Source organism: Tachyglossus aculeatus, chromosome 17 (genome assembly GCF_015852505.1).
Source record: "Tachyglossus aculeatus isolate mTacAcu1 chromosome 17, mTacAcu1.pri, whole genome shotgun sequence".
Taxonomy (NCBI): domain Eukaryota; kingdom Metazoa; phylum Chordata; class Mammalia; order Monotremata; family Tachyglossidae; genus Tachyglossus; species Tachyglossus aculeatus.
In genome coordinates this window covers 46,811,097-46,826,339 of record NC_052082.1, presented here as the reverse complement: position 1 = coordinate 46,826,339, position 15,243 = coordinate 46,811,097, and the positions used below count along the sequence as shown (strand labels likewise).

Here is a 15,243-nt window from a genome sequence, read left to right as displayed (position 1 = left end):
GGTGGGTTCAGGGTGTGGCTGAGGTTAGCAGCTATGGAAAGGATGGAATAAAAAGTTGCAATGTACCAAACCAGGAGTCTCTGAAGCCAGGGAGGTTGCCATCTCCACCTGTGACCTCCCACCGTGTCGATGACCCCCAGAGAAATGGTCCCTGAATGGAGGGCCGGACTCCTATCTGTTGAATTTCCCTATTCGACTGCCTCCAAGGTGACAAAAATCTCCTCGATCATCCCATGCTCTATTACATAGGTTAGGATCAAAAGGATCCTAAAAGGATCAGAGAGTCAAAAGGCTGGAATCCTTAATGTGCAGACAACTGTCCATTAGCTGAGAAGCAACATGGCCTAGTGGAAAGAGCAGGGGGCAGGAAGTCAGAGGACCTGAGTTCTAATCCCGGTTCTGCCACCTGTCTACTGTGTGATCAAGTCACTTAACTTCCCTATGTCTCGTTGACCTCATCTGTAAAATGGTGATTAGGACTGTGAGTCTCATGTGGGGCTTGGGCTGTGTTCATCTTAATTAACTGGTATCTACCCCTGTGCTTGATATAGTGCTTGGCACATAGAAAGCTGCTTAGGAGAAGCAGCGTGGCTCAGTGGAAAGAGCACGGGTTTTGGAGTCAGAGGTCATGGGTTCAAATCCCGGCTCTGCCAGTTGTCAGTTGTGTGACTTTGGGCAGGTCACTTAACTTCTCTGGGCCTCAGTTACCTCATCTGTTTTTACAGATGGGGATGAAGACTGTGAGCCCCCCGTGGGACAACCTGATCACCTTGTTAACCTCCCCAGTGCTTAGAACAGTGCTTTGCACATAATAGTAAGCACTTAATAAATGCTATCGTTATTATAGAAAGTGCTTAACAAATGCCATTAAAAAAACTGATTTAGAGCCATTGTGCCTCAATCTGAGAGTGGGGTCCCCCACTGTCGGTGTTGGGGGGGACACCTGGTGACATTATGGTTGGGAGCAGGAGGAATTCTCAGTATTTTCCAACAGTAAATAGGGCCCTTACATATTGCCACACTTCTCTTTATTTTCATCTTCCTGCTGATTCTGAATCAAGCATTGATGGAGATTGTGTCAGAGGATCAAACAAATGTATTTCACAGTCACTATGGAGGTTTGGTGGTAGAGGCTCTTTGATTTGGACCATCATATGGGACATAATGCCTCAGCTCGTACGAATCAGCTGTCCAGTGAACAATGGCCACAAGGCTTCCCAGTTTTCATTGGCAGGATCACAGTGGGATATGTGATGGTCTCTTCAGGAACACAATTGAATGTTTCTGGGGACAGGAGAGAGAGCATTTAAATGGCCACAATATTCTGAAGCTGGGCTGTAGGATCAATGGGGCCAAAGGAGTCAATGCTTAAGTGAAGATGGGGTGAAGCTATTCAGACACTTTACTCTGCACGACTCTTCCAAGCTCCACTCAGTGGGACACCTCTATTTCTCGATTCATCATCTCAGGGCTACTTCCTTCTTGCGCTTTCTATGGTATTTGTCATCAGAAACAGAGAAACATTATAGAAGTGGCACAAAAATACGCAGCAAATTCTTTTGTCATAGATGACATGAGCCCAAGGGACTTTGGGGCGGGTGGGGCGTCTTGTGTTGTTTGGTCAAGTTTTTCCCTGCCTGTCTTCTTATCTATTTTACTAACACACTTGTACTTGTTTATGATCAGGAGTCCTTGGGAGAATAACTACAATTTTGGCAATAATAAAGCGGCAAGTTCACTACTTTTTCTGCTGTCTGAAGCAACCAACTTCATCAAAAAGCCCCTGATGTGTCATTTGGATAGGATACATTTAATCAGTCAAACAATCAATCAGTGGTATTTGTTGGTGCTCACCATGTGCTGACCACTGTACTAAGTAGTTGGGAGAGTACAATACCACAGATTTACTGGGTACGTTCCCTGCCCACTAGATTTAATCAAATAATCTAGGAAGAGGATGGCGCAAACGACGGAGGTAGAAGAAAGGCGATGGACTCAAGTTGATTTGTAAATACGTTAATCCTTTCAATAAATACGTTATGTGTTTTACAAAACTTCCAGTGACTAATTATCATTTCAGGGTCAGTGCACAACATTTGCTGTCCTCCAATTTTATTCCCATTAGTGATGATTTCAGCAATGATTTCAGCTAGATTCTTCTGCTGAATCTGAGACCAATTGCTTCTGAAATGTGTCTTCTGTAAATATTTTCCCCTTTTTATGCAATAATTTCAAATGCCTTCCTAACAACCCTCTTATTTCCTAAAAATTTTAAGAGTAGCTAACATTTGCATTGTATTTCTCCTATAGGCTGGATTCATTTATTGCTTGGCTTTCCTGCTTTAATGCCTACAGTTTCATAGGCACTCTGTTTTCACTTCTTGTGACCTGAAGTTTCATCCAAGAGTCCTGTCCAACACATTCCTCCTCTTATGGCCCAAAACAGTAAGACTGAGTTGCGATTCTTCTCCATCTTTCTGTGCCCATGTTCCTTGGGAATAGTTCTTTATGCAAATACTTGGTTCATGAAGATAGTACTTGAGGGAGTCCAACTTGGGTTAAATCAATCAAACAATAGTATTTACTGAGAGTTTACTGTGTGCCCAGCCCCATACTAAGTGCTTGGGAGAGTACAATAGAATTAGGGGGGCAAGATCTCTGCCCTCAGGATACTTAGAAGAGTATTCAATGTTGAAGATGATGATGATGGTATTTGTTAAGCACTTACTATGTGTGAGGCACTGTACTAAAGTGCCGAGGTGGATATAAGCAAATCGGGTTGGTCCCACATGGGGCTCACAGTCTCAATCCTCATTTTACAGATGAGGTCACTGAGGCCCAGAGATATGAAATGACTTGCTTGAGGTCACACAGTGGACAAGTGGCATGGCCGGGATTAGAACCCATGGCCTTCTGACTCCCAGGACTGTCCTCTATCCACTCAATTTAAACTGTGAGCCCCAAGTGGGTCAGGGACTGTGTCTAACCTGATTAACTTACACCAGTACTTAGAACAATGTTTGGCGCATAGAAAGTGCTTAACAAATACAATAATAATAATAATATAAAATAACTACTCCCTAGTGATTCTGTCTTTTTCATAACTGGAGGAGGTTTTGGAGGATGAGTAAGGGAGGAAAGAGAAGAGGATGGGAGAGAATTAAGTGATGTAGAAGGAGTAATGAACAAGGAGGATTTTTTTTTGTGGTATTTGCTAAGCATGTACTGTGTGCCAGGCACTGTACTAAGTGCTGGGATAAATACAAGCTAATCAGGTTGGACATAGTCACTGTCCCACATAGGGCTCACAGTCTCCATCCCCATTTTACAGATGATGGAAATGAGGCCCAGAGAAATGAAGTGACTTGCCCAAGGTCACACAGCTGGCAAGTGGCAGAGCCGGGATTAGAACCCAGATCCTTCTGACTTCCAGGCCTGTGCTCTATTCACAAGGCCACACTGCTTCCCATTGAATAAAAGGATTCAAAGGTTCTGAATTATCAACATGGGCAATTAATCCAGAAAGGGACATTTCTGCTTATTCACAAGTAAGTCTGTTATTTTTCAGTGATAAGACACCCTACCCATGAGCAGTCCAATCAATCAATCAATCAATCAATCAAGCAAATCTATTGAGTGCTTCTCTAGATTGTAAGCTCTTTGTGGGCAGGGAACATGTCTACCAACTTTATTCTATTATACTCTCCCAAGTGCTTAGTACAGTGCCCTGCACATACTAAGCACTCAATAAATACTATTGATAGATTGATAATTCTCAGTAAGTAAATTGTCCTCCTCATAATGACCATTTTCTCAGCTCTCTTTACTCCCTCTCTTGGTCTCCCCGCTACATCCTCTTACTGCCTTCATTTTTCATTTCTGAAGCCGGATTCTAGGACTCACACCTTGATTCGTTGCTCTCTCTTGAATGTGACATTCCCTCCGTGGATGGTGAAGTTCACCCTATATCCTAAACCACACTCATGCTAACCTGTAGTCCCAACTGAACGTTAGGGATCAGTTCTGAGTCCCACAGCTTGTGGCTATTTCCGTCCTTCTCTGTGGCCCAGACTCTCAGATTGTGGCTGATGTTTCCCTGGAGGTGCCCCCAGGGCTTTTAGCTCCCCCGGCCCCCCGATGACATGAACAAAGTTTCTCGGAGTGTAGTTGGGTGTGATGCAACCAGCTCCTTTTAATAACTCCCATTGCAACTGAACTGCCGGGGCTGACTCGTTCGGTTGAGTCCGATAATACTACCTCTAGAAATTCTCAGCAACGTGGGAGGTAGGCTGGGCTGGGGCAGGGGAACATTTTTCTTCCAGAACAACGAGGAAGCCGCAGGAAGAAGGGAGGCCATGAGCTTCTAGCCTCGGGCGACATTAGGTGGGGAAATTCAATACGCCCCTCTCCCTTTGGTTGTTTCAGCCTCAACCCAGAAGGCAATTCCCAATGGCAATTCCAGGAGGCCAGAAAGACGGGGCTATAAGCACCAAAAAGTTAAGGACCCTTGGGATGACAAGTCCACAGAGGTTTGGACTGGGAAGGCTCGGGGCCTGGGGGGTGGTGAATTTCTTGGCCTCATATCTAGGAGATTCAGATTACAAGAACTCAAGACAGAGAGGCGGAGAGAAAAGATTTAGGTTACCCTGAGCCACAGAAATGGAACCGTCCTTTGGTTTGAAGATGACACCATCTTCAGACGGTGAGACTGCATTCATGATTGTGAGGGTTGTTGAGAGAGACTCTCTTGCAACCTTGAACCCTTTGCCCAAAGTGATATTGTTGTGCACCTTTTCTGGTCCTTTGCTATTTGGGTGAGCATTGATTAAGGTGCCAGTGGTGGAGGAGGGAAAGGGATGGTTTTTTCACTAGGAGGACATAGGTTTGAGTTGTTTTTACAGTAGTTGTGATGGGCACGCGCTTTACCTTAAATAATCCTATCTCTGTCTCAGTCTCTCTTTCTCTCCTCTCTCTCTCTCTCACAGACACACATTCACACACACACCTTTCCCAGTTTCTCATGAGCTGTTTCTTTTCCCCTCTTCCAAAGTCCAGGAGGAAAGTATCCAGTAAGGGCTCAGGATAGAAGCTACATTTCAAGTGAGAGATGGAAGAGACATTCTAGATTAGCCAAGATAGATCAATCAATCAGTCAACAGAATTTGTTGAGCAATCAATCAATCATATTTATTGAGTGCTTAATGTGTGCAGAGCATTAGATTGACATGATAGCATTTGGGATGGAGAGGAAAGGGCAGATTTTTGGATGTTGTGAAGGTTGAATAGACAGGATTTGGTGACAGGATATGAAGGGGAAGGGATTTCCAGGCAAGAGGGAGGACATTTATGGCTAGAGAGACAAAGTTTCAAACTCGAAACCTTCTGCCACATGCTGACATCACAGCAGTCAGCTCCTGTTGTTTCTAACCCTGAGAGTTTGAATCCCAGACACACCTGTCCTCCTGCATTTGCTGTCATGGAGTGGAAAGTTCCTTTACTTTAATTGTCTGGGATTCGATGAGACGTTTTTTTAAATCCCATTCATACCTTGAAATCATTCGAGATTCTCAATTGCTCCTTCCAAATGTTCTTCTTCCCTGAAAATACCTGATGTGCTTTTGGGCCCCAGGCAGTGAATGACAGCAAATGCCCAGAAGGCTGAGCAGAGGGGTGATACCATCTCGACATATGCCCTCAGGTCGTAATGATCGTTGTTTTACAAGATGTTTAAGGCTGCATTATGCCATGCTTTTTTGGAATAAAGGAAAAAGCTTCCTCCAGGAAAAGAAAAACGGGTCAAAAAATCCTCAGTCAACAAATTTCTGCAATCTTGGTGAGTAAGGTTTTGGAATCTTGTACAGGATTGGGTAATAACACATACTACTACTACCACCACTAACAATAGTCAGTCAGTCAATTGTATTTATTGAGCGCTTACTGTGTGAAGAACACTGTGCTTGGGAGAGTACAATAAAACATTATAACTGATGCATTCCATGTCCACAATGAGCTTAGAGTCTAGAATAAATAATACTAAAATAGTATTTGTTGTGTGCTATGTGCTGTTGTGTGCTATGTGCCAAACACTGGGGTAGATACAGTACTTGGAAAAAGCACAGTCCTGAGAGTCAGGAGACCCAAGTTCTAATCTTGGCTCTGCTTCTTGTCTGCTGTGTGACCTTGGTCAAGTCACTTAACTTCTCTGGGCCTCAGTTGCCTCATCTGTAAAATGGGGATTAAGAGTATGAAATCCATGAGGGACATGAGTTGTGTCCAGCCTGATTAGCTTGGATCTACCTGCTTACTACAGTGCTCTGCACACAGTAAGCGCTCAATAAATACAATTGAATGAATGACTGAATGAATGAATCCACCCCAGTGCTTAGTACAGTGCCTGGCACATACTAAGCATGCAACAAATGCTATTTTTTTAAAAAAGGATAGTCAGGCTGAACACAGTCTCTGTCCCACTTGGGACTCACAGTCTAATGGTGGGGAGAAAACTAACCTCAGAAATCTAAGGAATCTACATTTTGGGAAACGGACAGAATCAACAGGAACCTTTGAGAGATCAGGGAGTTGTGGACTTTAAGGCCTGAAAGAAGGAATTGGGCGTGAGGGGATCTTGGTGAGATTTGAAGGTAGCCATCTCCTGGAAGAAAGAAACCTGCAAAAATCATAAGGAGTTTTGATTGTCACAGAAGCAATGGATCAAGTATACGTTCGTGGTACTTGCTTTAAGGTTTTGCTTTGGAGTGATTGGGCAGATCTGGGGTGAAATGACCTGTGATTCGTTAAATCATCCTGGTTTTATTCTGCATCACCCATAAGAGAGTCTGATCATCAGTGGATTTCATTAAAAAGGTTAATGAAGCAAGACTGTCCCTCACTGGACAGATATAGGGTTTGTCTGTGAGTTCATCTGGGGCCATGACAAGCAGAGCGGATGCTTGGGGATAGTGGAGGAACTAAAATAGCAATGGTCTAGAAGACCCAGGTTCTAATCCCAGTTCTTCCACTTTCCTGCAGTGTGACCTTGGGCAAGTCACTTAACTTCTCTGTGCCTCAGTTTTCATAGCTGCAAGATGCAAATTCAATATATATTCTCCCTCCTACTTAGACTGCAAACCCCAAGTGGGACAGGGACTGATTCTGGCCTGATTTGCTCCCTTTATTCATCCCTTTTCCCAGCCCCACAGCACTGATGTATGTATCTGTAATTTTACTTATTTATATTAATGTCTGTCTTCCCTTCTAGGTTGTAAGCTTGTTGTCGGCAGGGAAGGTAGCTACCAACTCTATTGGACTGTATTTGCCAAGGGCTTGGAACGCTGCTCCACGCAAAGTAAGCATTCAATAATACAGTTGGTATTTATAGCAATGCCAACTGATTGGCAATTATTAAGCATGTACTGGGGTTAAGCACAGCGATAGTTACAAGGTTATCAGAATGGCACAGTCTCTGTCCAACATGAAGGTCACCATCTGAGAAGTAAGGAGAGCGGAAATCTTATTCCCATTTTACAGAGGAGGGTACTGAGGCACAGAGAGGTTAAGTGACTTGCCCAAGGTCACACAATAGGCTAGCGGCAGAGCTGGGGCCACCACCTGGATATAAAACGATATTTACCACCTGGATCTCCTATCTCCTGTCCCTTGGTCTTTTCATTAGGCAATTTACCTATATATATATAGGTATATATATATGGGGAAGCAGCATGGCTCAGTGGAAAGAGCCCTGGCTTGGGAGTCAGAGGTCATGGGTTCAAATCCCGGCCCTGCCAATTGTCAGCTGTGTGACTTTGGGCAAGTCACTTAACTTCTCTGTGCCTCAGTGACCTCACCTGTAAAATGGGGATAAAGACTGTGAGCCCCACATGGGACAACCTGATCACTTTGTAACCTCCCCAGCGCTTAGAACAGTGCTTTGTCCATAGTAAGCACCTAATAAATGCCATCATTATTATTACTATATGCTAAGAGGAGAGACAGCTATGTCTAGGAACACAAACAAAAGAAGCAGGTAAATTAATGTGCCAAAGCCGACTTGAGTTTTGAGGGCGATGTTACTGCCACCAACAGAGCAGGAGCAAAAATGATGGAGGTTCCCAGGAAATTCTCCATCAATTTTTCTGGGCCTGGAAGATGGAGAGGGCTATGGAGAGATGGAGGGAGGGGAGCCGGATAGTGGACAGGTAGGGAATGGCTAAGAATGGTCTTGGTTTTTCCATTTAGAATAGTGTATCCTGTTGGGAACACAATTGCCAACTCTATGGAGAAAGGGACTCTCAGCAAATATAAAAGGATGTGCTTTCTTTTCCTTAAAAACTGTGAGAGTAGGGCAGACTTCCAACAGTGTGGCACTGTTGCTGTTTCCCCTCAGAAGCCTTTGAGTCATCTTGGACAAGATGGAGCTGGGAAACGACACAACGGTGTCAGAGTTTGTCTTCCTGGGCCTCACCCAGAGCCGGGAGCTGCAGGGTGTCCTGTTTGTTGTGGTCCTCCTTGCCTACACCACGATGCTTCTGGGCAACCTCCTCATCATGGTCACCGTGACCTGTGACCCCCGGCTCCACACCCCCATGTACTTCCTGCTGCGCAACCTTTCCATCTTGGATGTCTGCTACTCCTCTGTCATGCTCCCCAAGCTGCTGGTGGACTGCCTCTCCCCCACTAATACCATTACTTTCAGTGGCTGCATGGCGCAGATCTTCTTCTTCCACTTCATTGGAGGGGCCGATCTGTTCTTCCTGTCGGTCATGGCGTACGACCGCTACGTGGCCATCTCCCGGCCCCTGCACTACACGGCGGCCATGAACACCGAGGTGTGTGTGGGGCTGATCGTGGCCACCTGGGCGGGGGGCTTTGTGCACTCGATTGTCCAGATGGTTCTGCTGCTCCCGTTGCCTTTCTGCGGCCCCAACGTCCTGGATAACTTCTACTGTGACATCCCCCAGGTCCTCAGGCTCACCTGTGTGGACACCTCCGTCCTGGAGATCCTGATAATCTCCAACAGCGGGCTGCTCGTTCTCATCTGGTTCCTCCTCCTCCTGGCATCCTACGCAGTCATCCTGGGGATGCTGAGGTCCCACTCCAAGGAAGGAAGGAGGAGAGCCTCCTCCACCTGCACCTCCCACATCATTGTGGTCTTTGTGCAATTTGTGCCGTGTATCTACATCTACGCTCGACCCTTCACATCATTTCCCATGTATAAAGCAGTCTCCATCTGTGATACGGTTCTGCCCCCCATTCTGAACCCCATGATCTACACCCTGAGGAATAGGGAGGTGAAATTGGCTGTAAGCAGGATGAGGAAGCAATATTTACTGTCTAGGAGGACTCAGAGTCAGTGAGAAGGAGGAGGAGGGGACTGACAGGAGAAGGAAGGTCTGGCAAGAGAGAAGAGCTCTGACAGATGTTCCCTGCGGGAGCTGGGACCGTTCAAATACCCACGATCCACTCTTCTCGGTGGCCCTCAGGAAATACGGTGCAACTGACTGATGTCAAAGAGTGGAGAGCAGATCAATAAAATATAATGAATCCATTCAAATGAGTCTCTGATCCACCTAACATGGCCTCAGAAGCACTGGAAATAGTAAACTCTGACATATTCATTTTGATTCCTAGTTATTTCCTCTAGGGACTTTGAGCAGTGTAGCAACTCATTTTATGGTGCTCAGTAGAGTTCACAATTTCTGGCCCAATTGTTTGGCGTGTTAAATATGGTGTTGCTGGCAAGTAGGTGGCTCTCCTTTGAAATATTTTCCCTGATAGGATTTGGATCCTGGACTTGCCAATTGTCTGCTGTGTGACCCTGGGCCAGTCATTCGTCTTCTCTGTTCCTCCGTTTCCTCAACTGTAAAATGGGGCTTCAGTGCCTGTATTCCATCCTACTTAGATTGTGAGCCCCATGAGCGATAGAGACTATATCTGACCTTATGAGCTCTGCTTACTCCAGTGCTTAGAACAGTGTTTGACACAGAGCAAATGCTTAACAAATACCATAAAAAAGTGATGGCTGGTACTTTATTCCAAGCCAGCTGGTGGCATCTGTGGATCCCTGAGGGAATGGCATAGAGCGACCCTTCCTTCCTCTCCCCCTCGTCCCCCCTCCATCCCCCACATCTTACCTCCTTCCCTTCCCCACAGAACCTGTATATGTGTATATATGTTTGTACATATTTATTATTCTATTTATTTATTTATTTATTTATTTTACTTGTACCTATCTATTCTATTTATTTTATTTTGTTAGTATGTTTGGTTTTGTTCTCTGTCTCCCGCTTCTAGACTGTGAGCCCACTGTTGGGTAGGGACTGTCTCTATATGTTGCCAGCTTGTACTTCCCAAGCGCTTAGTACAGTGCTCTGCACACAGTAAGCGCTCAATAAATACGATTGATTGATTGATTGATCCTGGAAGCAGTGGGGCATGGCCTCTTTGCCCAGTGAATAGAGTGGATATAGATCCTGCTGACTCGATGCGATTCTCTTCTGAACTCTAGGGATGGGCCCTGTGGAGACAGGGAAGTAAGAGATTGCAATGACTTTGCTTTTTGTGGTATTTATTAAAGGCTTGTTACGTGCCAGGTACTGTACTACGTGGTGGGGTAGAAAAAAGCTAATCAGGTTGGACGCAGTTCATGTTCCGCACGGGGCTCGCCATCTTCATTCAATCGTATTTACTGAGCGCTTACTGTGTGCAGAAAACTGTGCTAAGTGCTTGGGAAGTACAAGCTGGCAACATATACCAGAAGCCGCATGGCTCAATGGAAAGAGCCCGGGCTTGGGAGTCAGAGGTCATGGGTTCAAATCCTGACTCTGCCAATTGTCAGCTGTGTGACCTTGGGCAAATCACTTAACTTCTCTGTGCCTCAGTTACCTCATCTGTAAAATGGGAATTAAGACTGTAAGCCCATGTGGGACAACCTGATCACCTTGTATCCTCCCCAGCGCTTAGAACAGTGCTTTGCGCATAGTAAGCACTTAACACATGCCATTATTATTATTATAATTATTGTATAGAGACGGTCCCTACCTAACAATGGGATCACAGTCTTGATCCCCATTTGACAGAGAGGGACTGAGGCACAGAGAAGTGAAGTGACTTTCCTAAGGTCACACAAGCAGACAAGTGCCTGACTCCTGTGTTGGAAGTTTTCGGTGATTGTAGCCATGGAATGTCAGTTTCAACTGTTCCTAGGGGAGAGGAAGAGACAGGGGAAGTGGGGGCGGGGAGTGTGTGTGTGTGTGTGTGTGTGTGTGTGTGTGTGTGTGTGTGTTTGCCTGACCCTTTTTCATAATTCCCGTTGGACATATTCCACTGGCTCAGACTCCCTAGGCATCTACCTCAGGGTTGGCCCTTGTTTCTCCCTTGGCTATATCCCCTGGGGGCCCAGATCAGCTCTAAAGAGGATGGGGCTGGGCAAGGAAGACTGAGGCCGGGCAGTGAGGCAGCACCAGGAAGATGTGACTCCCCAGTCCTCTGGTCTAGAAGGAGGAAAGCTCCCGATGGTGTCACTGGGAAGTCGGATGGGCGGAACGGCAAGAACTAGGAGGTAAAGAGCCTTTGGGTTAGTGAAGGGCCCAATGGGGATGAGATTATCCAGGGGTCAGAGTACAGGTAGTGTGCATATTGTGAGAGATCTGGCCTTGAGAATGTAATGGGGATGATGGCATTCTTTAAGCATTCACTATGTACTTAGCACTGGGACTGATACAAGAAAATCAAATAGCTCACTCTTACTGTCCCATTTTGGGCTCACAGTCTAAGAGGAAGGAAGGCCAGGTATCATAATCCCGGTTTGCAGATGAGAAAACTGAGACTCAGAGTGGTAAAATGACTTTCCCGAGGTCACACAGCAAGCAAATGGCAGAGCTGGGACTAGAACTTGGGTCTCTTGACTCTCGGTCATGGGCTCTGTCGACTAAGCCACACTTTCAGCGTATTAGGTTGGAGGAGCAGGGAGAGGAGCTGCAGGAGCAGACTGGCCAGGCACCTGAGTTCAGAGGTGAGAGAGGCTGGGTTTCCAGTCCACCTAGGGCAAATTTAGTATTATTATCATTATATTTGTTCAGTGCTTACTACGTGTCAAGCACTATTCTAAGCACTGGGATGGATACAGGTAATCAGGTTGGACCTTTGGACGTCTTAGGAGCGAGAAGAAGTATTGAATTTCCATTTTATGGATGAGGGAACTGAGGCCCAGAGAAATTAAGCGACTTGCCCAAGGTCACCCAGGGAAGTAGTGGAAGATCTGGAATTAGGTCCCAGGTCATCTGACTCCCAGGTTCCAAGGAAGGGAGAGCAGGTACTTTATTCTGGGCACTGGGGTCAATACAAGGTAATCAGGTTGTCCCACATGGGGCTCACAGTCTTCACCCCCATTTTGCAGATGAGGTAACTGAGGCCCAGAGAAGTGAAATGACTTACCCAAGGTCACACAGCAGACAAGTGGCAGAGCTGTGATTAGAGCCCACGACCTTCTGATGCCCAGGCCCGGGCTCTACCCAGGATGCTATGGACATATCTCCCCTATCTCCCTACCCCACAGCACTTGTGTATATCTGTACATATTTATTATTCTATTAATGATGTGTATATATTTATAATTCTATTTATTTTGATGCTATTCGTGCTTGTCCACTTGTTTTGTTGTCTGTCTTCCCCCTAATAGACTGTGACCCCGTTGGTTAGGGATTGTCTCCATTTGTTTCTGACTTGTACTTCCCAAGGGCTTAGTACAGTGCTCTGCACACAGTAAGCGCTCAATAAATACGATTGAATGATTGAATGAATTTTACAGAAGAGGTAACTGAAGGACGGAGAAATTAGAACAGTGCTTTGCACTTAGTAAGCGCTTAGCAAATACCATCATCATTGTCATCATCAAGTGACTTGCTCAAGGCTGCTGATGGCAGCACTGAGTTCAGGATTTCACTTGTGGATGTGTCAAGGAGGAAGGGATAGGGCCCTGCCTTCCTTGGCGGCTTCCTGGGAATAGTTCCCATTTCAGATTTGCCCAACGATCCTGAAACTGGGAGCCCTGAGAGTGGAACAAAAGGACATTCCTCTGGGGAATCAACCCTGAGCAGTCTTGGGCTGGGTAGAGGATCTGGAGGGGAAAGTTAGGGAGGGGAGGGTTAGGGCATGTCCTTATAAGCGACAGGGTGTCTGTTTTCTCCGGGTCCAATAACTTTGGGACAGGTCAGTCCTGACTGGCCTTACAGGGTCACTCTTTGGGCTCTCCAGGGCCTCAGCTGGACACTCCAACTCTGGAGGAGATCCTAGAAGCAGGGCTGAAGGGACCCCTAGAAGCATTCACTCATCCATTCATTCATCGCATTTATTGAACACTTATTGTGTGCAGGGCACTGTACTAAGTGCTTGGAAAGTACAAGTCGGCAACATATAGAGACGGTCCCTACCCAACAACGGGCTCACGGTCTAGAAGGGGGAGACAGACAACAAAACAAAACATGTAGACATGTAGACAAGCAAGACCCTCTCCTTGTGATGCTTCTCTGGGGTCATCTCATCCTCCCTCTTCTACTGAGGCTTGTATTCCTCTAGCAAAAGAGGGCAAGTGCAGCCCTGATTTCTAGAACTGATCCTTCTCTGTCTCGTCCTCCCTCCTATCTCCCCTCTTCTTTTTCTGTCTCTGCTTCTGCCTCTGTCTCGGCATATTTCTTCTGTCCGTGGCTTTGCCTCCACAACTGCCATGGGATCTCCTGCAGTCTCAGTGTTTTTGCCTTTATCTCTGCCTCTTTGTGTCTCCATCTCTTCTCGGTCATCGACTGTACACTTTTTTGCTGCCTTTTTCTCTTCCTCTCAATCCAAACTGCTACTATTCTGACTCAGGCACTTATTTTATCCCAACTTGATGAGTGCACCAGGCTCTTCACTGTCCTCCCTGCCTCTTAGCTCTCCACACCTAATTACGCTATGCTGCTAGGATCATTTAAAAAAAAATCAGTTCAGTCCTTGTCTACCCATTCTTCAAGGACCTCCCGAGGTTGCTCTTCCACTTCAGCATCAAATAGAAACTCCATACCATCGGCTTTAAGGCACTCAGTCAATGCTTGTCTCCTGTATTACCTCGCCGATTTCCCTCTAAAACCCAGTCCTCACACTTTCCTCCTCCCAACCTACACAGTGTACTTTGATCTCTTCCATCTCACCAAGTCCTTACCCACATCCTCCATGTGACTGAAACCCCTCCCCGCTTTGATATACAACAGTGACTCTCACTTCCTTCAGTGCCCTATTAAAATTGCATTGTATCTAAGACACCTTCCCCAACTGAACCCTGATTTCCCCTATCCATTTTCCCTCACACTTCACCCATGCGCTTGGATTGGTACCCTTTAAGCACTTGATATTCACTCGACAGAATCTTACTCACCAAATTCCACATCAATAGGACCAGCGGGCATCTACTGAAGCCTGGAGAAATTATATCCCAAACCTAACTGAGCACTTCTTCACTTAGCTGGTGAGACCTATTACCGGGGGAAGTTGTGCAGGCAGAAATATACCAACGGGTGGAAGAAGGGTTTGGATAAATTCACGAAAGAGAGTTAAAAGTGTGGGAGGAGATGGGAGATGTAGAGATAAAGACATGGATGGTGGAGGGCTTCTCCATAGAAGATAGATGTAGGATGTGTGTCAATGGACGTTACCATCTCTCTGTTCCTCCACCACCATCATCATCATCATCATCATCATCTCATCAATAGCATTTACTGAGAACTTACTGTGTACGGAACCCCAAGTACCAAACATCCCATAACCAGTGATGAATGCAGAATTCCAGACTGGGAGGACCATTAGTAAAAGCAAAAGCTATGGTCTCATATTCTTTATAAGCAAAGGTCTGTCACTCAAGCAGTTGATCATATTTATTGAGAGGTTACTGTGTTTAGAGCACTATAATGAGCACTTGGGAGCATACGATATAACAGTGTAACAGACACATTCCCTGTCCATAGTGAGCTTACAGTTTGAAGGGTCTGTAAAACCATGGTGTATCCTTCTTGCTGGTCTCTCTGTTGTCCCAGGACCGGCCACCTTGCCTCCCATGCATGAGTGACAGCAAGAGGGCTCAAGTTTGAAACCCTCTTTCCTGATGATCCTGTTGAAGGAGGGGGAGGATGGGAAATCAGCTGCTCTGGGTTTTTTGTTTTGACAGGCTTCCCAGCTGGAATTGAAAATTTCCCGAGGTTAGTAGAGGAGTTGATTCCT

At 45.9% G+C, this 15,243-nt stretch overlaps 1 protein-coding gene across 1 annotated transcript; it reads left to right on the top strand.

The window, feature by feature from the left end:
• The first annotated feature begins 8,408 nt into the window (after positions 1-8,408).
• On the top strand, positions 8,409-9,353 carry LOC119939076 (olfactory receptor 4D1-like). The gene has a single exon (XM_038758839.1). It carries the CDS (start codon positions 8,409-8,411, stop codon positions 9,351-9,353), a length of 945 nt encoding a protein of 314 aa, XP_038614767.1.
• The last annotated feature ends 5,890 nt before the right edge of the window (positions 9,354-15,243 follow it).